The sequence below is a fragment of the Rhinolophus ferrumequinum genome (genome assembly GCF_004115265.2).
Source record: "Rhinolophus ferrumequinum isolate MPI-CBG mRhiFer1 chromosome 15 unlocalized genomic scaffold, mRhiFer1_v1.p scaffold_54_arrow_ctg1_1, whole genome shotgun sequence".
NCBI classification, from domain to species: domain Eukaryota; kingdom Metazoa; phylum Chordata; class Mammalia; order Chiroptera; family Rhinolophidae; genus Rhinolophus; species Rhinolophus ferrumequinum.
In genome coordinates this window covers 15,417,962-15,443,352 of record NW_022680357.1, presented here as the reverse complement: position 1 = coordinate 15,443,352, position 25,391 = coordinate 15,417,962, and the positions used below count along the sequence as shown (strand labels likewise).

The 25,391-nt window shown below is 39.2% G+C and overlaps 1 protein-coding gene across 2 annotated transcripts; it reads right to left on the bottom strand.

The window, feature by feature from the left end:
• Positions 1–872: 872 nt before the first annotated feature.
• Positions 873–24,397, bottom strand: CCP110 (centriolar coiled-coil protein 110). 2 transcript variants are annotated; one of them, XM_033102030.1, is made up of 17 exons: positions 24,169–24,397; positions 23,217–23,298; positions 22,394–22,539; positions 20,376–20,531; positions 17,442–17,570; positions 12,883–14,530; positions 11,121–11,251; positions 10,435–10,612; positions 9,728–9,867; positions 9,332–9,448; positions 8,873–8,974; positions 8,597–8,713; positions 7,081–7,154; positions 6,466–6,528; positions 5,722–5,781; positions 5,142–5,227; positions 873–2,775 (listed from the first exon to the last, which is right to left on the bottom strand). In XM_033102030.1, the coding sequence occupies exons 4-17, from the start codon at positions 20,514–20,516 to the stop codon at positions 2,723–2,725; spliced, it is 3,039 nt and encodes a 1,012-aa protein (XP_032957921.1). In that variant the 5' UTR covers positions 20,517–20,531; positions 22,394–22,539; positions 23,217–23,298; positions 24,169–24,397; the 3' UTR covers positions 873–2,722. The 2 variants fall into 2 exon arrangements, with proteins under 2 accessions (XP_032957921.1, XP_032957922.1); XM_033102031.1 differs by lacking the exon at positions 5,142–5,227 and having other exon boundaries at positions 874–2,775; positions 24,169–24,396.
• Positions 24,398–25,391: the final 994 nt, after the last annotated feature.

The window sequence follows — 25,391 nt, the reverse complement described above, 5'->3', positions numbered from 1 at the left end:
GGGAGCTCAGCGGCAGCTCAGCTCAAGGTGCCGTGTTCAATCTTAGTTGCAGGGGGCGGAGCCCACCATCCCTTGAGGGACTCGAGGAATTGAACCGGCAACCTTGTGGTTGAGCCCACTGGCCCATGTGGGAATCGAACCGGCGGCCTTCGGAGTTAGGAGCACGGAGCTCCAACCGCCTGAGCCACTGGGCCGGCCCGCTTATTGTTTTATAACTATTACTTTTCGGGGGGCGGAGGGGTTGTTCATGGGACAGTGGTATCTGATGGAAAAGACCCTCATCTCCAGAATGGGTCTTTGTTTTCAGCCCCGTGTCAGTAATGAGCAGCTTCCAGTCAGAACCACTATTCTCAACACAGGAAATGCACACGAGTTAAAGGGTGGTCGTGGGAAAGTGAGGGGCTCTTCTCCCACTGCCTGGCAGACGACGGGATGCAGTATCTCTGTAAGAGGTGAAGTGAGCAGCTCTTACCACGCTCTCATGAGACGGTGAAGCGGTAACAAGAGCTGGACTCTTCGGAGCTGTGTGAAGGAGGGCTTTGATGTGAGCTCCAGCCTCAGCATTCTCGCCCATTCGCTCCTCCACAGGCTTCTAGCTCTTAATAAGCCAAGACAGTCCCAGCTCTAGTGAACCTTCTGCCTTCTGAAAAGCCCAACTCCTGCAAAATCTAATGCTGGAATAAGCACTGGTCTAGGTTACATATTAAATAGTGGGACATAACCTTTCATGGGACGTTTAATTGTAAAAAATGATCATATTACAGTATTAACGTTTTGGCCAGTTACTTTTTAATATCTATCCCTTAACAGTCCTTTCCTTGATAAATAAAAGATCAAACTAGATTTCCTTTAAGATGAAAAGTTTATTTTGCCTTTTGCCTAGAAGCAAAACTAGTGAAAATTAAAGTATAAAAATAAATACAATTTACATTAATGGACATTCCACTTCAAAGTAAAAATAACAAAAATAACAAAAAATAAATAAAAATCCATTAAAAGCACAATGTCTGGCACTTTTAGGAGAAAAAGCTGTGAACAATAAAAAAATGTGTAAAACACACAAGCTCTTATCTTTAAATTAAAAAAAAAAACAACACTCAAGTTTCTCATCCTTAATCTAAAACTAGTCTTAACTTTCTCCAAAACATACTATATGTTTTAGCTATTTTGCATTAGTGTACATAAAACTTTTAGTATCTATCTTACTGGAAAGACCCACAATTATATGAGTAAGCTACCTGTCTCCTGAGTTTTCAGAACGATAAAGCACAATGTATCATATTAAGATAATTTGATATACTTTGCCTACAAATAGCAAATTGGTAACTCAAACATTTTTAACTGTCTTCTAATTTCCTGGTTCACTCATTCAATAAATGACACATCTCAATAAGGGAAATCAAGTTTACACCCAGAGTAGGTTGTTACTTTCTGTCTACACCTGGATATAAAAGTTAAATTTTAAATAGAACAGAAAATCAAAGAAAATAATCTTTATCTCCACATTCTTAAAAGGATATTAAGAATATATATCGTCTACATTTTCAAAAGACCAGTTTCTTTGTAAAATTCAAGTTTGATTAAATGTACACAATCCCAATTGTATGTGAAAAGCACAAAGCCCTTTTTGGAAATGGTACGATAAATTAACTGATATTCTCCTTCATAAAAATCATGTTCCCTTGGTAACATTTTTTTGGTTTGTATTTTAAAAGAATATGTTAATGACGGGAAAAGAACCTTAAAAATTAGTGCCTCTTAATGCATTTCAATTAGACAATATTACTATCTCATTTCAAAAATTGAATTGATGATTATGTAGCCCTTTATTCTCTCCTAAATCAAGCATGCTAGAAAAAGCAGACTATGAAGAATCAAAATATACAGACTAAATAGAAAATAAAACTGCATGCAACGCGTCATTCTGTTACAGACGTGAATGTAATAATAATGCATGCCTAAATGCCACTCCACGCAAGAAAATTGTGCTGTCTTCACCAAAGTTGTCACCCTCCACAAGAAGACGTCATAAGCTAGTAGAAATGTTTCTGAAGGACTGGGGGAACGTACATTAAACCTCACACTTCCATAAGACAGTGAGCTGTTGAGAGGAAGGCGGACTTGTGACCGAAACGGTGAGACCCAGCTGCTTCGGAGGTAAATGGTAGATGGACCGCAATCAGCAGGCAAGTGTTTTAGCCCATGTGGTTGTCCTGTTAGCCCAAGCCTGAGAGATTAATCAGAGTTTTCTTACAAAACCAGGGGAAAACGTTCTTCTGCAATAATCTCCCCCTTGAACAGAACAGTAATTTGCAATCAGTCAGCAGAGATGAATGGAATCGATATTTCAGAACTTATCATTGATCACACCTTATCAGTATTTTATGGAAATAAACCCAAATATCCTTTTAAGTTTGGAAAAAGGTTCTCAGCAGACATCTGGGTAGATAAAACAAACATATGTTTGTACAGGTTCAGCACAGAGCTGAGCCAATTAACTAAATACTAATTAGTCCTCACGCAAACCTAATATTACGAGGAATGGGGGGGGGGGGCGGGAACAGACTGGCCAGACTGACCAAACCGTCCAGATAATTGCTCAGCCCTCCCAAACCACTTCATGTGTGTAAACAGAGTCCAGGGCTAAAGAAAACATCGTGGGCAAGGACAGTAAGATGGATGGAACCTTCCCCCCTTTCTTATCCTAATGAATGTTGTCTTCTTAAATTGTCGCAACATTTGGCCGCTTTCTTTGGATTTTTCCTGCATATACTCCTAAAAATAGAGCAAAACTAATATTATTTCTCAATGTTAGTGTTTCTGTAATGATAACCATTTAATGAGTGCTTACTATGTATCAGGTACTGAGCTAAGAAATATACATTATCATATTTAATCTTTATATAAATTAATCCTGAGATAGAAATTGTTACCTCTATTTTATAGATAATAAAACTGAGACACAGGAGAGGAAGTAAGGGAGCTAGGGGTAGAGATTCTGAGAACCCAGTTCAACCTGATCTGTCTTAACCATTTTGTATTACTGCCTCCTTACTCTGCTTTAATTAGCGGTTTCTGAATTTCATTATCAACTCTTGTGTCAAGCATAAAACATCAAATGAGTAGATATGTTTCAAAATGTACGAGATCAGTGATTTAGCAATTCCGTTTGTAAAAACTCAACAACTTGAAGTGCTTTGCAGCAAACTTTGACACCTTACAATCCTATTTCGGTGTAAGTATGACATTCTATCACCATAACAAAAAAGAGGTTCCTATAAATTGCTTAATGAAGGATTCGTTCTTCACGTAGATCAAATCAAAGCATAATTTCAAATTTGTTTGAAACATAATGTAGGCCATTAAAAATCTAAGGAGGAAAGAGGCATCTTTTCAAGAACAACTATGTATATGGATCCCTGTGTTGAGACTCCAACTTAGAATTTTAATCAGTCATATCCCAAATTTTCATTTTATGTAAAAGGATAAAATTCTTGAGTCTTTTTCAATCACCTAAAGATGCACTCTTGTATAAATAAATCTTTAGAAAAAATAGGAAAGAATTTTTGTACTTGTTTGGGTACATGCTAATTATACATACTTATTCAAGGGTTTTAAGTTCGTTTGTACTCATAACTATGTTGCAATTGAACCACAACAGGTCTAAATACTGAACTTCATTGTGTATTATTAACTGCAGTGACTTCCTATTTATCTTTACACTGTTGAGTATTACTGAATAAAAACATTAGTTGTTATTTTGCTTATAGGTTCACAAATGACAAAAAGTGGAGATGAAATGCATGAGACAAGAACATGGAGACTAGTCACTGTGGCAAATATGCAAGATGGGGCAAAATACTACTAATTCCTCAATGATCTGACAACTAGCTAGGATGGAACACTAACATCAGGAGAACACTGAAAATGTCGTAAAATTCCATATAACTTCGCAAGCAACAAATTTGGTGTTTGGTCTGCCTTCTTCCAGTAATCTTTCAGACCAACTGATTCAGACTACCTCTGGAATAGCAGGATCTTCAATTATATGATCGCCTTGAAAAGAACCCACTGACTGTCACTCATGGTGACTTCCAAAAGATGACACTTAAATTATCCTCTACATATGCAAAATTACGAATTAAATTCATTCTATACATGCAAACGGTCAGCAATCGTTTCAAAGTTATGATCAATATCTTGTTCCTTCTTTGAACTTACATAAATGGTGAAAACATGAAAACATTTCTCGTGTTGCTTGTTCCCTCCTAATTTGGAGGAAATCTCTTAGTAATAAAAGCTCTAAAATATGTTAATTGCATATTAATGAGATTAGAATTGATTCAAGATTTAATTTTCATTACTTAGTGATTAACTTAGGTTTCTTTTAACTGCTCAGAAAGCAGCACAGTTAAAACCAAACATGTGGAGAGTATTTTTCATGGATCATGTCATTTCGGGTGAGCTCATCAAAGGGTGTTAACAAAGACACCTAAAACATTACTAAAACATTAGCTTAGGAGTTTTGCATTAGTTCAACATTCAATCTGTCTTCTTGCCACCATACATAGAATTTAAAAATAGTTTTTAATTTAGCCCTTAGATAATTCTCAAATAATGAACATAAAGAGAGATTTAGCTCAAGCTTCTTATTGAGCAAAAGATTAAGGGAAAAAACACCCAAAACAAAACTCAGCCCTCCCACTTGTCATATTCACACGTGATCCTGTGGTCAGAGGGAGAAACTTTCCCCTTATGTGCAGACAGCATTCCTGGGGGTTACACGGTCCCCAAACTGAACAGGCACAGATGTAGACATCAGACATCATCACATTTCACTCACTTATAAAAAGGTTTCTGAATTAAACAAGTAGAATTCTACCAATTTTTTCAGATTAAAAATAAATAAATAGTGTTTCCATGGAATTATTGCAGAAATCAAGGTTGGAACCACCGTTTTCCTAGGTCTCCCGACTGCCACAAAATGCTGACACAAACCATCACTAGCAGGAGTGACGGTGAATACGGCAGGATGATGGTGGCAAGGACAGACCACAGACCCCACGTGCGTGGCCTGTGTTACGGGGCAGCTTGTGCACTTCTGTCTTTTGAATGGGCTTCGGGGACTCGTGGCTACACACCTGACACAGGCGCTCTGTTAGGCATTCTGCTCTGTGAAGACTTCTGTCTATTTTGCACAACCCCCTTCACTGCTGTCTTAGGGCTTCTAATTGAATATAAAAAAATTAATAAGTCACTTGCATTAAGATCTAAATGTTCAACATTCAAAGAAAGCAACCGTTCTGCATCAACTGTTCTTAGCAAAATAAACTTGAAAAGAATTTAAGTCTTATACACGCTTGTGTAAGGAAGCTGTACTTTTGCTTCAGCAGGAGACTGAGAGCCATGGCTTATGCTTTGCTGGAGAATCACTCTGGTGATGCTGAACTTCCTCTACAGATGCTTACAATACTTAATGAGCCAAATGGTATGAAATGAAGCGTAAAAACATGCCAACAGAAGATGATAACTAAAATACAATACACAACAGAACACCAAAGGGTTATCTCCGAACACAGAACTTTAAAAGATCTTGAGACTATAGGAGATACCACGTTTGGAAAAGAGTTCTCCTTTACATAAGGGGCCCTAAATGATTTTTCCCTCAAAGCCAATCCTGACTTGAACAGTTTTTAAAGCCCATGTGTGTCGCACTCTTACCCTTGCCTACTTAGCAGCCTGGGAACAGGGGCATTCTGTCCTTGGTTTGGCTGAAGGACTCTGTTGACAAAATAAACAAAAAATTAATTTAACAGGATGAATTCCTTCTTCCCCCCATTTTCTCTCAAAAGATGAGAGCTGAGAGCAGTGCGGTGGGGGTCATCTATGCAACGCTATGGCCGACGTAATAGTGCAAAGCAAAGCAAGATGGTTAAAGCAGATTAATACAGTACGTGTATTTTGTTCAACAAGAGCCCAAACCTTAGGTTTCTGTCAGGAAAGAGGTGTCCGACGTAAGTTAATTAATCCCTCTGCTTTTAGATAATTTATTTGTATACTTTCCAAAAGCCAATTTCCTTTCAAACACCTGAGAGAAGAAACTTCACTCTTCTAAGAGTAGAAAACAGGTCACAAATATTAAGCTCCCTTTCTAAGGTTTTTAAGTAAGTATCAAAGTCCACCTGGGCTATGGGCTGAACTCAGGAGACATAGGGCTCAAACGTCCACCAGAGACAGCACGTCCCACAGAACATTCCAGAATATGTGGCCTGACGTGACCAGGTACAAGACCAGGTGTTAAGATGGAGTCTGACCCAACTGAGAATCTCCAACTGAACAGGGAGTGTCTTACCGATGTAACGTGGAACAAAGCCCACAAAGAGCAAGCTCAGGATTTATACCATTTTCTTATCTTTGAAAAAAAAAAAAAATAGCCTCTCAGTGAGACTAAGTAATTTTTCTCACCTTGTTTCAGAAGGATTTTGTTTAACCAGAAATTTCTTATTTGGCATTCCCATTTCAGCAGCTCTAACAGTACAAAAATAAGGACACACAAACAGTGCATTTAGAAAGAAAGAAAAACATGTTTACAAATGTGATACAGGATGGCAGAAACAAATCATCATTTAAAAGTTGGTGTACCACTGAAAGACCTGTAACAAGCATACTAAAGACTACTGTCATGGAAGAAGAGTCTGAATATGATAGTTATTAGGATATTTGCATTACGTTTTCCCCCCGTGAAGTCTTTAGGATATTAGAAAAAGAATGTATTTAAAAGATATAAAATTAACACTAAATGTAAAGGATGAACTATGTTTACGATTATTTGACTGGCTACCAATTACAAAAGTTGAACGCTGACAAATTTAGTAGTTTACACATTTATCTGAAGAAGAAATCAGATTTTACCACCTCATTTTAATAAAATTCGTCACATAAAAGGGGATTCTATCAGTTCAGCTGTAGAAAAGTGAACTGTTCCTTATTTCTAATATGAGTATACAAACAGACCAACCAATAACTAAAATTAATTGGTTTGATAATAAACGAATGTAACACAACACAAGAAAAACTTACTTCATGTACTTCTTCCTGTCAAGAGACTTCTGTGTCGCAGCTGAAAGAGCCACTCGTGGACTCTTCATTTTATCCTTTAAAACACAAAAGTAACATAAAGCTTTAGCGGTATCCATGATACCACTAAATTATAGCATAGGATAATCTCTTAACGGCCCGGGCAAGCATCTCTTACCAGCATTTTGAACTTTGACTTAGTCTTTATAACTGGAGCAGTCTGATGTTTAAAAACAAATTATTTTCCCAAGGAAATATAAAATTTGCTCGTTTTAGTTTTGCCAACCACACTAAGATCAGTGATTCAAACCACAGATCTCTAACATTGATCTATTTCAAATTAACTTAGAGCTTATTTTCTTACTCTGATTTCCAAAAGATGCAAAAACCACGTGACAGTTTTAAGGCAATTCCACCAGGAACAATGGCTTATGATCGTTTTCTATAAGCCATCCAAGCAACAGTCAAAATCCAGTCGCAAAACAAAGTGTAATTCTTTCACTATTTTCTTTTAAATCCATCTACAGATTTAAATGTTGCTGGTAATCCTGGGAATTACTTGTGCTCAAGAACTGTAGGAAGGGTGCTGAAGTCAATAGAGAAGAACGTCATTGTGAAATAAAAAGAAACATACATATAGCAGTTTCTGCCCCTGGTTCCTGCTAATATTCGGTCTGTGACCCAAGTTCCTAACACAGAGCAAAGCTCCTAAAACCCTTGTAGTCTGAGTGATACAGTTGGTAGAAGCAGCTTTTGTTCTAGTATTTGGTCTTTGACACTGGTTCCTGACACAGAACTCCTAAACCACTGGAGTTTTCTGGGTGACAGGCAGTGTTCTAATGAGGTGACTTTGGCTGAACCCCTGGACAGAGACTAATTATCATAAAGTCCAAGCATGATTAGAAGCTTGAAACTTTCAGCTTCACCCCCTATTCTCCAGAGACAGGAGACGGGCTAGAGACTGAGTAAATAACTGATCATGTCTACGTAATGAAGCCTCCATAAAAATCCCTGACGATCAGAGAGCTTCCGCGTTAGTGAACACCTACCTGTGCCAGGAAGCCTGCGGGGACAGAAGCTCCGGCTCTCAGGCCCTTCTGGACCTCGCCCTACGCATCCCTTCATCTGGCTATTACTTTATTATATAATAAGCCAGTAAATGTAAGGAAGTGTGCCCCAGAGTTCTGTGAATCACCAGAGAAAACCTCAGACCCGAAGGGGGGGAGGGGTCATGGGAACCTTGCTTTACAGCCATCAGTCAGAAGTCCAAGTGACGCCCTGGGACTTGCGAGTAGCGTCTGAAGTGGGGGCAGTCCTAACTGCCTCCTTAACTTGTATTATAGTATCTGATAACTCCAGGTAGGCAGTCACAGAACTGAACTGAGTTGTAGGATATCCAGCCTGTGTCAAAGAATTGGTTGGTGGGGGGGGAAAACCCACACATCTGATGGCAGAAGTATTTTGCGACTTGTAGAAGAAATTGTTTTTCACTCATTCATGACAAAATCAGAGAACGTACCATTTGCCTGAGCATTTTCTCTTTGCGAGCTTCTCGATCATGATGTAGAATAGACATTCTTTCAGCTGCATCCATCACAAAGAATATGTCATGAATACCATAGAGGGCAGCTCGCAACTAGGTTGAAAGGGAAAAAACATTGTACCCATTTAGAGGGTTCAGTCATGTTACACGCACTTGTATTTAGAGGGAAAGGATGAAGTTTCCATTGAAACATATTATCAGTGGGTAAGTGAGAGACATAAAACAGCCCATTTCCAGGACGTGCGACCTTACCTGAGCCAACACTCTGTCCTGAAGAGAAGCATCCTGTGCAGAAACAGCCCCCCTCTTTAACGGTGCTTCAGACTGAAAACTTCTGAGGAATTCCATAGTGTCCTGAAAGAAAACAATGCTCCTTCAGAAACCATTTTTCTAGAAAGATTCATGATCACTGGAGTTCCTTCTTGTTTTTTTTCTCAGTCAAGCCAAAATTACTAAGAACACAAAATGATTACTTATTACAAGTCAAACAGCTCCACGTTAAGGTAAGATGAAAATACACAAACTACTTCATTTATGTATTTTTTGAAATTACCTGAATGAGATTAATAATCAGATTTCTAAAACTGCCTGTTAGAGTAACTAAAAAATGTTTGATCTGCCCAAGTTCTAAACTAATTTGTCAACTCGGCTGTAACAAGACTGATAAAAACTGAGACAGAGTGAAATACGAATGATTTACAACAATCTTACTTTTACAGTTTGTCGAAGTTGCTTCAGTTTATCTGTCTGCATAAGCCTACGAGTAAGAAATCCTTTTGCCACAGCAGTTATTTTATTAAACTTTGCTTGTACTTCTGGACTGAAAACCTAGAAGAAATAAGATAGACACAATGTTTTAAGAATCTGAGTATTACACTCAAGATTGTTTTTCTTAATTTATTACAATGAACTAAGTTCTTCTATGTATGTATGTTCTACATAATTTCATCTCTAATAAAAACTAATAAGCTACTTGATGTATGGCAAAAATATTCATGCTCATTTGTACAACCTAAGAGAATGTAGCTCTTTTAAAAACAGAAAGATAGCTAGATAAATAGACAGAAGACAGACACATGTATGTTATAGATCATTAAGTTTGCCCACCTGCGACCATTTAGTTGTGGCCCTTCCAAAAGGCCTTGTGACTAAGAGTTTGGTCAAGCCACTAGTTGATGGTCCCCAGAGGTAGAATGGTGCTTCACTTACAGAACCAAAGCTATGTTGTAGGGCAGAATTTGTGGAAGCTGGAGAAATACACATAGAGTGTTATACTTGATGCCACATGACCAGAAAATGCAGAACACCCAAATCAACACTTCTGACAATCAGTAAGAATAACAACCGCCTCTGAAACTGATCCACATGCGGACTTGAAATATTGATGGAATTGAAGCTTAGGCACCAGATGGATCTTTTCAACACAAACAGCATCTCAGGATAACTGATGACGTGAAGATAAGCTCTTGCGGGGACTGAGGAATTAAATGTAGTAAATGTGGTAATTCAAGATCACTCCGGAGAGAGAAAACCATGCTTTCCCTTGAAGCAAGTCACCTGCTGCGTGAACGAACAAAGACTGGACTCCAGGTCAAGTTTCCTGATATTTCCTTTGTAAAGGTGGCTTTTCTCAGGAACACCTGCTCACCTGTCTTTGATCTACTGCTCTCATTTAATTTTTCACTAGTTACTAAGCCATGGGTTGGACATGGAATTACTTGAAGAAGAAAGCTCCAGTTTTCAAGGGCGGCGAATGAAATACCTTACGATAGCATCATTTTATTTCACACGGAAAAGGATTTGTAAATAATTACCAGAACTGTGAGAATGTGACGTGTGGAGAGAGTCCACGTGAGACAGCATCGCTTCCAGCACACCGGAGTCACTTACTCTTCTCCATTCTATGGCCTCTGCACCATTAATGCCCAATTCATTGGCTTCCGCGGCAGTCGCCTTCTTCTCTTTGAACATTTTCTCCTGTTCTTCTATTTCCTGTACATTGACAGTTCGTTATCACACGCTAGGTAGTTTGTTAAATTGTATCCCAAAGTAGTATCATTTTAGGCTTGGCTAAAAGTATAATTATCAAAAAATTACTATGTATTTCAGGTTTTCCTCCCTCAGATAAAATTGACAATTTGTTTAATTGATTTTAAAATGTAATACATTAACAATAATAATCTTAAAACAAGTATCTTCCTCTTACGATAATACTCTCGCAGAATGCATATTTCAGTGTCTATTTATAAAATACCTTTTAAAGATATTAAGTGTTGAACCAAGGAGTGAATAAAGTATCCTTCTGATAAATTCTACATTTTTGGATAAGAATAATCTAAATAGTAAACCTCAGATTCTGGCAATAAAAATATTATCCATGTATCAAAATCAATGAAGATATACGGGGGGAAATTACACGTACCCATGACATGACCAAAGTTCACGGGTGTCCCAGCTAAACTCCACTGACCACCCTATGTCCCTCCGTTTAATTCCTCACCTTCTGCAATCTTTCCTGCTCCCGCTCCTGCTCAGCTATGAGAAGTGATAACTGCTGGGCGTGCTGTTCTTCTAGTCTCTTCCGCATTTCTTCAAGAGCTAACATCTTGCTTTTTACTGTCTCCTCACCTTCTGAAAAGAAACATGTCCCCCTCGGATTTAGAAAACCTGCAAGTCTAATATCTGATGTTTTATATCATTAACTTCAATTGTGATTCTCAAGCAAGAGTATTCCTGGACCTGACATAATATAACCAAGACACAGCCAGGTCCCCACTTTGGACCACATTCTCTTTTGCCACTCTCCTTATTTCACGCGATCAAATAAAGGTCTGCATCTCACCGTCCTCACCACTCATTCGACAGATCCCCTTATGATCTGAAGTGATGGAGCCCAAACTATGCTATGTTCAGTCTACATTCTCCTTACTCCACCTTACTTCAAAATGTGGGCTCCATCCCTAGAGGGGCTCCCTCCCTCGAGGGCTGCCTGGAGATAGCCCACAACTCTCAGCCTACTTTGAGTTTGGCCTTGGTGAAGAAAACTGCCTCTCCCAAGTTCAAGTTCATGCTCACATCCAATGTCCCGATTAACACAGCGGTACATAGCCGTCCCCTCACCCCAGCTCAGACCCACTGAAGGACCATCCACACTTCAGAGGGCCCCGTGGGAGCAGCTGAGGTCTTGGCTGAGGCTGTGTCCCAGCTCAACCTCTCCCTCAGCTCCTCCCCTCCTGCCACAGGTGTGGTCCCAAGAGCCCTCCCTCAGAAACAGCCTGCAGTCCCTTCTCCATCTCACAGTGGACTTCCCGAGCAACAACTAGCTCTGGGCAGCTCTCCACCCACAGCCCTGCCTCCCTGCCCACTCTGAGAGCGCCCGGGCTGCCAGGGCTGCACAACTGCCAAGTGTCGGTTTTGCCTACTTCTGGGTTTCAGGGAGGCCGCCTCTGGCCATGTTACATGGTTTACTTGGAGAGTCCAGGTTATCAACTGTTGTTTTTATGTCAGTGCTTACTGAGTTGCACAGGTTTATAATGGTCTTCCCCCACCCTATTTTTCCTACACACCATGTTATTTTCAGCATGCAGTTTTAAAGAGTGTGAAGTGTTTTTTCAGGAAGATAAATATCACATTAGAGCTGAAATGTCTATATCTAAATACTTAACTTACTTGATCATGTCATCCACATCGACAATGAATTATGGCCACGACAACAAAGTAAGGAGTAACGCAGAAGACATGTCGTACCAAGCTGTTGTTAATACAACTCCAGATGCAACAGAAAATAACTTGAAATAATTTTAATCGCTAAAGACAGTATTCCTGAAACACTTTCTCTAATAATTTGATGTTGAACTGTGTACTGAAGGCCCAGCTCCACAAAGATCGCTTCACACATGAACGGACAAACTGAGGAAAATATTGGAAACCATCGTCCACAAGGGAAACACCGTAGCAATACACTGGATTCAACTAGGAAGGATGTTTCCTGCAAGACCTTTTCCTGCCGTCTTTACCAGTACGCTCTATAATACCAAGTGTATAGTGAAATAGTCAAAATTTAAATTAAAAACTAATTTAAGAAAGCCTATCAAATGGCGATAAACTGTAGCTAATTATACGCTCTCTGATAAGATAAATGAAGTTTAGTACCCTAATGAACAGATGAAGACTATTACTATTATTTCACAAAATGTCCATCGGAAGTATTACATGAAGGTGCCATCTGCTTGGCAGGTATCAACACCTTCAAATTTCCTCACCTTTGGAGCTACTTTCTAATATTTGATTCTTGCTGACGCAGACAGATCCCTTAGGGTATCTTTTGTCTGGCAAATGTTGCCTTTCCTGTTCAGCTATTCCAGGAGTTATGGCATAAGGGCAGTTTTCTTTTTGCAAACCGTCAACATCCAAATCAAGTCTCCGTTTCACGTTCTCAAAACTGTCGTCCAAAAAGTGTTCATTTGCACAGGCCACTATAGGGGTGTCGATCGGCTGCCTGGCATTCTGGTTTTGCATCAGTAAAGGAGACGGGTTCTTGACATCATAAGACTTATTCAGTTCCATTTGTAAATTGCAGGAGTTTTTCTCTAACACGCTGGCTGACTTGAGTCCACTTGTGGTTCCAAAGTTTGGACTCGCTATGCACGGACCGGTGGCATAGGGCTCATGCAATCTTGGCATTGGAGGACACAGACTGTCCAATTTGTGTGGTCTTTTTCCATCACATGCTAACTGACCTTCCACGACAGCAAGTCCATGAATGACTTTATTTTCTATGTGATCTCCTGAAGACTGACATACCTGATCTGATTTACCTAAAACCATTTCCTGTACGGCTTCTGGTGTATTTTTGCTGACATAAACCTTGCTTGAACAAACGTCTGTTAAATCGATCGGTAACTTTGGCACAGTTTCAGGGATGTTTGTTTTTTCATCAGTATCTTGGACAATTAAGTCTACTGTCTGTTCTTTTCCTTTAGGACTCAATTCACAGGCATTTATCGGGTTATTTATAAGTATATGACACACTGATGATGGCCTAGAACGCCTTCGATGCATTTTAGGACTCAGGCTGGGCTCTGGACTTGGTAATTTGGCATATGAACCAGTAAGACTTTTGATAACATTATTTTCAGTAACAAAAGTGGGAATGACTTTAAAATCAGAATCAGGATCTGAAACAGCGGGATGGCCGTTTCCTATAGGTATGTCTGCTTTAGAAAAGCTACCTAAGACTGATGGATTCACACTGCTTGCTTGAGTGGAAGCACCTTGGAGAAGAACGTTTGACTTATTAAGGCTGGGCTTGTCAGGAATGATGGAACCGCAGTGTTTGCCGATCAGCTGGGTTTTCTCCTTTACACAGCCAGTCACCATGACATCATTTTCTTTGTCGGAATGGCTCTCATTAATACTCCTCTTTGCACTACTTCTCAGACTGCGTCTCGATTGTTCTCTTTCTATATATTCCTTTGACTTTTTCATCAGGCTCTGAAGACTCATGATGTAGGGATCTGCAGGAACTTCTTCCAAAAGGGACGGTTCCTGTTTTTCATGTGTTGAGAACAGACCATCAGAAGTAAGAGTCTCTTGCGGGGTTACTGAGGAGGTCTTCAGAGAAGCTTCGTTTTCTGTGTGGCTAATATTGGAACAGTCACATTGCTTCAGAGAATTGAGTTCTTCTGAGTTCCTAGCTAGGTCTATCCCATTGGATTGAAACTGGTCCTCATTAGTCAATGGTAAAAGTCCAGTTATCTTTTCAAACTTTGCTAAAGTGGAGTGTTCAGCAGGGCTTGGCAAGATATTTGGAAATGTAGCAGGAACATTCAAGTTTGTGACTTCTGAATGAGAGTAAACTGTTTCTGTCTCCCACTGATCAAAATCACTGGTATGAGGTGCTTTTCTAACCTGAAAAATGGAGATTTAAAAATTAATGTTTCCTCATTGCACAAAAGCCTTTGATTTCATTGTTTTCTACGATAAAACAAATTAAAGATTCAGAGTTCTGATATTTGAAAACACAGACAAACAAAAACGAAGACGACCATTTTCCATGGTATGCTTTGTCACATGGAGCTCAAATGACTTTAAACAACATGTCGGTCACCCAGGCCTATTTATTAAGGTGTTTTTTTAAAAAAGAATTCATCAATTCTGATACAAATAAGAACATATTTGCAAGTGTATACACACACACATATATCCCTATATCCATGTGTGATTTAATCTTGGAATAGAAGCATTTTCCTTAACTTTCATCTGGTTATGTTATTAATGTCACCAACTGTTTCTCCTATTAAGAGCCATCATCTCAGGATAACGATATGTAAGATAAACAGTAAGTAGTTAAATGTCTTACATAAATGAGTCCCTCTTTAACAAAGACTAACGTGCCCTGGATACTGAATAAGGGAAAATAATTTAGTAACAAGACTCTGGCTTCCCACAAGCTTACTCCAAATTTTAACTAAAATCCTTTTGTATGAGGTAAACTTGAGTTAACGATAGCTCAGCCAGGTAGCTTAAATTACTTAAAAATAAGAAAAATTTCAACTTAAAACTCAATTTACTAAAGCAAATTTCAATTTGAATAAATGATGGTCATTTAAAATAGGAACCTGTTAATGAGTTTTAGAACAAGCGAAATTAAGTAAAAAATTGATAAATTAAGATGAGAACAACTGTATACACAAGAAATACAACAGGAAAAAAATAAAATTACATTTTATATCTAAATATTTCAACTTTGCAAAAAAATTAAAAGTGAACTAGGATGGTTTCTAAAGATTATACAAGACTATATAAAGAAATTATGGGGCTGGCCCCGTGGCTCAGGCGTTTGGAGCTCCGTGCTCCTAACTCTGAAGGCTGCCGGTTCGATTCCCACATGGGCGGGAATGCTCTCAACCACAAGGTTGCCAGTTCAATTCCTGGAGTCCCGCAAGGGATGGTGGGCTCCGCCCCCTGCAACTAAGATTGAACACGGCACCTTGAGCTGAGCTGAGTTGCCTCCCAGATGGCTCAGTTGGTTGGAGCACGGGCTCTCAACCACAAGGTTGCCAGTTCTCCTCAACTCCCCCAAGGGATGGTGGGCAGCGCCCCCTACAACTAAAAGATTGAACATGACACCTTGAGCTGAGCTGCCACTGAGTTCCTGGATGGCTCAGTTGGTTGGAGCGTGTCCTCTCAACCACAAGGTTGCCTGTTCGACTCCAGGGCTGTGCCCCCTGCAACTAGCAATGGCAACTGGACCTGAAGCTGAGCTGCGCCCTCCACAACTAAGACTGAAAGGACAATAACTTGACTTGGAAAAAAGTCCTGGAAGTACACACTGTTCCCCAATAAAGTCCTGTTCCCCTTCCCCAATAAAATCTTAAAAAAAAAAAAAGAAATTATGATGTGAATATAGGCTCCAGAATCCTGAATATTAAGATTTTTTAGGTTTTTTCCTAGACCACATGGCACTCCTGTTTTGCCTTACAAACCCCAAGACATGTAATCGTTTCCAGATACTATGCAATAAACAGGACAAGGGGTACGCAGTCACAACGTCAGGACCAAAGTAAAATAAAAGGAATACACAGTCACAAAATCCATGAATATATTCATAGGTTTAAGTAAAATCAATTATTTCCTTAAAATATCTCACATTTCACATTTGTGATATTCAGCAACTACGCTTTTTGTACACCACTAATATGAGCCTTTGGTTAGATGATTTAAATAACAAACGTCTATCATAGAATAATAGCTTTTACAGATGAAAAAGACCTTAGAAATCTATTTTTAATATATGAAATTACCTGTATAATCAATTCATCACTCTACAGTTCAACATTGTACATGCTCTATCAAAACAGAGTTTTCAAACTCAACAATAATTGCATTAGTAATATATTTCATATATTCCCTCAAGGGATCAAAAATGATATGCCATTTTTGTTTCAATAATAAAAAAAATCTAGTAATTAAAAAACCCACCCTTACTGTGCTACACATTATATTTTTAAAACTTAATATGAACTATAATTATAACCTGCAAATTAAAATCTATTACCCATAGAGAAATGAAAGGAGCAGTTAATATCCTAATGTACATTGTACATACATTATCCAGAATTACACAAACCACAAACTCCTAAGATTATGGAAAATTAAAAAGATGTAACCAGCAAAACAGTGCTATATATGGCAGAAATTATTTATTCAATCAAATTCATTTATTTTTCTTTTTGGTATGAAATGATCCAGACCTTAAGACAGCCTGTTTATATAATTTTAAATTAAGCTAAATAAAAACAACTACACAGGTATGGATGTGTTGTTTAAATGGTTTTAATTAGGATCTAAGATGCATCTAGGCAATTCTATTTATCTAATCTAAATTGCATTTGTGTATCTATGAGCAGAATTGTCACCAAAAAAAAATTGGGGGCAGTTATTTACAGAGAATGAGAATAAGAGCATTGAGTCAATAGTCTGATTAGTTCAGAGGTAAACGACAATGGACAATTCTATCATTTTGTCACTGAGAATTGAATGTTTTTAGTCATAAGACACAGACAATAAGCAATTATATTCTGTGTAGGGTTCCACTGTCTAAGTCCCCTCCGATTCAAGTACTGGGCATTACTAACAAGCAAGGGACTTTTCTTTGGAGTAACTGAAATGGAATATCACAAATTATGAAGCTTCTCAAACAGAACAGTAAAGTATGCTGGTAACTAACTAGTAAGTGCAAATATATTTCTGAAACATTATCATCAATGTTTATACAATTATGACTCCTAAATAATTTAAAAGAGCTTAAATTACACACCTGAACATTTTCAAGAATCTCCTGGACACGAGTCAGTAAAGCTTTCTTCCTATTAACCTGCTTTCTTGCTTCTACGTCAAGTGCTTTCTGCTTTTCTTGTTGCATTTCCTTCCTTTTCTCAATGTTAAGCTGCAAAACGTCATAAATATGTAATTATTTCTCATAAATACAAAAATAGCATAAAATCAGGACGTTTTCAATCAGAATGACTAAAACTATCTATAGTGAAAGAAATCTGAGCAGCAGTCGGGTTTAATGGCAGGGATGGGGTATGTGAAATCTTTAGGTGGTGATGAAAATGTCCTCTGTACGAGTTACACAAAACACATGAAATTTGAATGCTAAACATGTGTGCATTTTACTGTATATAAATTATTCTCAACTGAAAAAAAAAGTAGAAAGAAAGAAAGAAAGGGAGGAAGAAAGAAAGAAAGAGGGAAAGAAAACCTGTTCTCTTATCAATTCCTCTAAAATGAGAGATAAAATTTGCTTTTGGCCACTGGTGAGCTTTTCACTTGGCAATGTCATTCTTCACTGAGTCAGTTAGATTCTTCATGATCAGTGTACATTTTACCTCTCTGCTACCTCAAGAAAATCTCCAAAGGTTTAATGATAAAAGAAATAGATGTTTTATTTGCCTACAAAATCAGAACACATATTTAATTCTACTTCACCATAACCTCCAATGAAAACATAATGTACCTAAAAAACTGAAAGCTTCCAAGCATTATATCTTTTTACAGTGGATTTAAGTCTTATTTATTAAGTCCTGGGAAGTCTTGTCGCTATTTTAAGGAGTCGAGGCTTATTTTAGATTTATGCATATGGAAAACATGTCCTAAAAAATTATTCCAAAGTTGCAATATTCTTCTATCAAATACAACATAAAAATATGGATGAATGTCAATAAGTATAGATTTTGCTTATAAATAATTAACTGACGGAGTCACAGACGCTAAGCTGTAAGGCGCAGACCTTTTGGTCCATATTAAACTAATCAAGCCTTATGTCATCAAGTAGCTGATAAAAATGGTTGCAAAATTTTTTCTCCTTTGCATGGTACCAAAGAATCACTCCACAGTTTACTTGCTAATAAAAAGGAGGAAAGAAAATTTATACCTTTAAAGAATCATCTGGCAGTCACCACTGTAAAACCAATATTCAAACTAAACATCAAAACAGGAACAAGGAGGCATTACGTAACTTCTGATTTAATTTACTATGAAGTACATGGCATTATCTCCAAAGAATTCTTGCCCAAAATATGTAACCTGACTCTAATCAAAGTTTATAGGAACTATAGGGACTAGAGTACAAGTTAAATTATCACTGAAGGAAACAATTAGAGAAATCCAATGGAAGGCACTCTACAGGATAACCGGTCTGGTCTCTTTAAAAACTCACTATTATAAAAACAAAACACACAATTTTTAAGAGGTAGAGGCACTGTTCCAGATCAAGAAAGATTAAAAAAATCATAATAAGCAAATGCTATTTGTCAATTTTGACTGGACCCAAATTACAAAAAAGAAGTTATAAAAGATATTTTGAGCACAAATTGAGAAATTTGAGTATCAATGGAATATTAGATGCTATTAAAATTATTATTCATTTTCTAAAGGTGTGATCATGGTATTAGGGTTTTATGTAAGAAAATATCCTTATTTTTATAATATGTATACCAAAATATTCAGGGGAGACATGTCATGCCTCTGCAATTTTCAAATGGCTCAGCAATAAAACAAAAAGAGTAGGCAAATATATACACACACATATACATATATAAAATCACAAACACAATAAAGCAAAAATGTTAAAAAACGGTTGAATCTAACTAGTAGATATATGGGTGGTCATGGTACCTCTCAACGTTTATGCATGTTTGGAAATGTAATTATAAAAAGTTGGCAAAAATTACTTATCTTTTAACTCCTGTTATATAAGAAAAAATTAACTCACTTTCAATCATATTAATTTTCTGATCTGAAATAAAGTCACATACATATAAAAAATATTCAATCCATATCGAAGGGTATGTGATAAAAAGTATGTCTTCCTTCTCATCCTATATTCCTTTACCCCTCCCCAGAGAAGGAGTGCAAGATCCTTATTTAAAAACCCAAATAGTTAACACAGATTGATTATCTCTTATGATCTAAGTGGTTCTATACATGTTAAATGGATTAGTTTATTTAATCCTCAAAACAGCTCTGTGAGGCAGGCATTATTTTTATTGTCATTTAACAAATAAAGAAAATGGACTTGCAAGTTCACAGAGCAGGTAAGTGGCAGAGCAGTGATTTGAACCCAGGCCAGAAGGTAGCAGAGCTGGGCTTCAAACCACGGCTCTTCCCTGCCCCCGAGAGCATGCGTTGTGCAGTGACTTATAGTAGCTTGTGGATATTCTTCCAGGCCCATATCTTAGGTGTACTGTATTCACTTGAATGGCATGGATGAGATTCTTCTATAAAACGGACCAGTTAAACTAGTCCACTACTGATAGATACTTAGGTTGTTCAATCTTTTTCTATTTTAAACAACGCTTCTATAACCTTACGAAGATTTCTTTGGTCATATAGATGAGTATAACTGTAAGATATTCCCCCAAAATGGAATTGCTGAATCAAAGATTATGTATACTTTTAAATTCTGATAAACACTACCATATTGCTCACCAAAAAATAAAATTAACTTATTCTCTCAGCAAAAGTGTATCATAAGTGCCTTTTCCCCACAGATCTTATCAGATCTTTGCAAATCTAGTAGGCAAAAAAAAAAAAGCTAAAAAAAACACCCAACTCATTTCTATTTTTTTAATTATGAATAAGTTAGGCATCTTTCTGATGTTCATAACTCTTTCTTTTGTTTTTCTATGAACTGCCTTTGTGGGCCACTATAGAAAACAAGGTTATGTAAAAATCAAAGAGCGTTTACCAGTGGAGAAAGCACAGCCACTCCATGGAAGCGAATAAGTGAGATGCTTTCAGACTGGACAGGTAAAAAGCTCTCAGTGGACAGTGATGCTTCTTGGATTCTGGCAAGACTCTTCTCACAGAACTTCTCATATTCCTCCATCTTCCCACGACCACACTACAAAAGAGAAGAATGTCATTTTGAATGTGCTGAGTAAAATACATCTTAATTATTTGGCCAATTGTATAGAGCACTGAAATATTCCTAGAATTCACGACTCCTAGAACTGGCCCTCCCAGAATTTTTTCACTGATCAGGAGCTAAATCTTGAGTCTAAGGTAAAACATAGGTCACGATCCTCCCCAGTTGAAGCTTGCTTCCAGATAGTAAACATTTTTGAACACTTGCATGTAAATCAATCTTTGAATGTGATTAGTTTAGAAAAGTACTAAGAACTCACTCACCAATGAACTCTACTTTAAAAACACAAAGTTCTATACCACTTTCCTAACTTTAGATTACAAAATAGAATACATTTTCTTAAGCAGGACTTATCTACACAGCACAAGAAAAACTAAATTATAGAAAGGTAGAAATGCTTTTCTACAAAAAAAAAAAAAGACAAAAGGGTTATTTAAATAAAAGAGCATATTTATTTTTTAAAATTCTTTTTCTGTCATGGAGTTCAAAGTCTATTACTTGCATATCTAAAAAACATAGTATGACTCCATGGTCACTGGCCAAATCAGTCAGCAGTGGAAAACAGAAAATCTATAGGCTCTCATAATAATTCTAGTTGATCATTGAAAATTGAAACCATTGCCAAACTACTTAAAACAATCAACCCTGTAACTTCACAATTTCTGGAAAAGTGTAATGGTGGCTATGAAAATACAAGGGAACCAGGAAGGATTAGCCACCATATTCATTCAGCTAGCAAGCATTAAATATTTGATTGCCTGTTTCCATAGCATTATGTCTGGCATTGTTTCCTTTAAATAAGCAAGGGAAAATAAAAAGGGAGTCATCATCAGACTCATAACCAACAAGGGAATGAACTGTGAGGACAGAAAAACTAATACAGTAATGTATCTTTCAGTGTTCATTTTAAAACAATTAATTAATTAACAAAAGACAGAGGGCAGGGAGATTCAATTCATGATGTAGGATATGCAAAGATGAAATAAGAGAGAATATGATACTGTCCTAAGCCTCCAGGTACTTAAAAATTCAGTACACTGAAGTGCCAGGGACAAATTATAATACAATTAGAAATGAAGAAAAAGCATATGAAAATTATGATTAGATTGACCAACTGGTAGTCTTAATAACTTCTTCCTACCATCCCATCAATTCTAAATATTTCCATATTCAAATTATGCAAAGTGAGCGTTTAATTCACAGAAATGTCACCATAGCAAGGCCTCCATTTTCAGTCTAGAGTCCAACCTACATTATGATTACGATTATCTTAACAATCACAATATGCAGAAGCTAAGACGTAAGAGAAATTCAAACGACCCCATTTTGATTAAAATACTTCCAAATATTTTTTACCACAATCCATGCATCCAGCATTTTACGGCACATAAATAGATTACTCATACAATTAATGTTAATAGACTTCCTATGGCTACACAAACAAAGAATGAAATTCTATTTTAAAGGTCTGGGAAATTTAAGGAAACAAAGTATCTTTACAATAGTTTCAGTTTTCTTTCAACAATGTCACATAGATATGCCTCATTGCTTCAGAAAGTTAAATTCATATCCCTTAAACAGTACATGTATGTCATACATACTGCAGGTGGACCGTAATTTATTATTATTTCAGCATAACTTGTGGCATCTGCTATTGCATGAAATATCCAAATACAAGTGCTAATATGCTGACTATGGAAATTACCAAATGATCCTAGAAGAGCATGACTGGATCCTTCTTATCCTTCAGCCTCAGCTTGTTGGTCCCCCATCTAAATTAACCCTGCATCAGTCACGACCACATTATACTGCTTCTTACCAATTTCCACAGCACTTACCACTATCTGAAATTATCTTGTTTGTTGCCTTGGTTTTTGTCTGCCTTTCTCCAGTGAAACACGAGCTCCATAAGCACAGGTGCTTTCTCACTCTTGCTCACCACTGAATCCCCATGACACAGGAACAGCGCCAGCACTCAGTAGCACTTGATAAAAGTATTGAACAAATACATCAGGGTAGTTAGCTCAAAGAATAATGCAAACCAGGAAAAAGATGAACAGCGATCGACTAGATAGCAAGGCAGCTAGCAAGGAAGAGTGGTAGTTTCATGGATGACCCTATTCTCACAGAAACTGGCACCTCTGAACTGCAAAGGCAGCCACTTACAAAGTGAGCATCCATAGCCTGCACGATTGAGCAAGAGGGAGCCGCCTTTCTCACAATACAATCACCTCTGTCAGCAGGATTTTATTTTTAGGGAGCCCTGACTACACGGCCACACCAACCACAAATCTACTGCCCCATACTTGACCATCAGGCATTACCGGCTCACGTGCATTAATAATTTGTCAGCTGCATCAAGTTCAGACATGCCTCGTCTTTCCCATTTATACCATGACCCTTCTCCAAGTAAGCCTCTTTGCAAACCCCTTCGACTCATGGCCCTGCGCCTGCGCCCTGTTCCTCACCAGTGCTTTACGAGTCACATCACTGAAGGGAATGGTAAAAGTAACACAGAACAGATCTTGCCTTGTTTAGAGATTCTAGATGGTTGGTTACCCATCCGTCCTCCCAAAGACATAAACCTCTTGCAGAGGCCATACAGGGGAAGGTTTCTTATCCAGGCACACACTCGCTGTAAGTTCTTGGCAATTCACTTACCATCTCTATGCCTCAGTCTCCTCATCTGTAAAATAGGGATAATCTCATCTGTCTCAAAGAGATCCTGTGAGGATTCAAGAAACTAACACACGGATGGCAATTAGTATACTGCAGGACATGCAGAAAGCATCAATAAAAGGGGGGGGGCTGCTTTTATTATGCAGATGATGATGGTGATAATGATGATGATGGTGGCTTATCACTAAATTATGAACTCCTGGAGGGCAGTGAACAGTGCGTGGTTCCTGGTAAGATTCAAACTTAACTGTAAAACATGGAAAGGGGGACAACAGCGTCCTCATTTCTTATTTTTCCAGACCCCTTCCCATTGAATCAATCTCTAGCACCTGTCATTTGCCTCAACGCGGGGGGTAGGGAACTTGGATCAAAACCAGAGAGAAGCAAAGATTGGGAACCACGTAGCAGCATGAGAGGCAATCAAGATAATTTGCTTTATTATCCTCATGCTTCTGCCCCCAGAGAGTCGCGAAGGCAGAGTAAACAGCGCTCCGAGGGCCTCCGGTTGTGGTAACCCGCGTGCAGAAATGGCCAGTACACACCCTGGGGACGCCTCCCTCGCCAGCCTCGTGGCCCGGTGATTTAAATAGGCCCAGTTTTATCAAAAGGAGACAGGCTCGGGCCGGAGTTTATGTACCCGGGACCCTCACGCCAGCGCCCCACATCCACCTCCCCCAGCTCCTTGGATAAGGCTCCATCCCTAGGGCCCACCAGGCGGTGGTGCCACCATCCGAGCATCACCTCCGCGCTGGGTGCCACGGGCACCGGGGCCCCCGCCTCCCCACACCGGCGCCTTTCCAGGGGCTCGAGGCCCGGGAGCCCAGCATTGGCGCTCGGGTTCCGTACGGAGCCCGCCCTCAGCTCCTCAGGGCGCCAGGTCCGCCTCGCCCGGTGGCGGGACCCTCGGAGTCAAAGCCCCTCCTCACGCACACACCTGATCTCCTACGGCTGGGTCAGCTTTCCTCCCCTCACCACAGGCCTTGTCAGGAAGCAAATGGCTCAACTGGTACTGACAGAGAGCAGCTCGGTCCACCGCCGCCGCCTCCTCCTCCTCCCCGCCATATTACGGGTCTCAGGCGGCAACGCGGGCTCCTGGCAACCGCCGCCGCCGCCCAGACTCCACCTCTCAGGGTGGGCACTTCCGGTGGTTGCTTCCCGGGCCGTTGAAACCGTTGGGCCACCAGAAAACTACAGTCCCCGAGGTGCATTGCGCGCCTGGGTAAGGCTCCTAGGCCAGTGATGAAGGGCGTGGTACTTACGGGAAGCGCGGTGCGCGCCGGGAAACGTAGTCTTCACTGCGAGCTAGCGCCTCTACCGTTACAAATGATATAGTGACACCTTTCATTTTGTAACTTGACTTTACGCTCTGCCTCTCTTATTGACGCTCCTTCCCGTGCCTATTTTTGCATATGTAAAATGAGAGTTTTAAAAGTGACTGTCACAAGGGTGGTTATGAGGAGCAGCAGATAATTCTCGCCCAATAACTGGCTCGTAAGCCCCATGACCAGCCCTTGGCAGGACGTAAGGTTAGGAGGAGAAGTAGCAGTGGAAAAGTCACTGGCCTAAAACTGGGGTGGCTTGAGTCAGTCTTAACTCTGCCATTAATGGCTCAATTCGCTTCACCTCTCCTGGCCTCAGTTTCCTCATTTGCACAAGGAGGGAATCATTCAAATGCCTTCCAGCTTTATAATCTGGTTTTCGCTCATTTTGCTATGCCCTTTCGTTCCCTCAGTCTGAAAAACCCTCCTAAAAATCAACTGAATTCAGTCTCCTGAGATAATACCTACCCACTGAGGCTGTTGTGAAGATAATACCTACCCACTGAAGCGTTCGCTGGCACAGAACCTGGGACATGGTAGGTGCTCTATGAATGTTAGCTGTACCCCCGAACACAATTATTTTCCCCCACGATTACGTAAGCCCCGCAAGAGTAGGAACCCTGTAGATCCTGTTCACTGCTGGGCGGTGTCCTCGAAGGCAGACTGAAGGAGTCACTAAGATCCCATCCAGTCCTACGACTATACAACAGCTCTCGTATCCCTCCCCTTCCGGAGTCTGAAAGCTCAGGTTGAAGTCCAGATCCCAGAGTAACCCAAAAGCCACTTTTGGACTTTTGGAATGCGGGCCTGGGGCCTGGGGCCTGGGGCCTGGGGCCTG

Excerpts from the sequence above, each read along its gene's own strand:
- CCP110 (XM_033102030.1), bottom strand. The coding sequence starts at position 20,516 with ATGGAGGAATATGAGAAGTTCTGTGAGAAGAGTCTTGCCAGAATCCAA. Across the intron at positions 8,714-8,872 it reads AGGACAGAGTGTTGGCTCAG|TTGCGAGCTGCCCTCTATGG; the intron begins GTAAGGTCGCAC and ends CTTTCAACCTAG. Across the intron at positions 5,782-6,465 it reads CAAAATCCTTCTGAAACAAG|AGTCCTTCAGCCAAACCAAG; the intron begins GTGAGAAAAATT and ends TTTTGTCAACAG.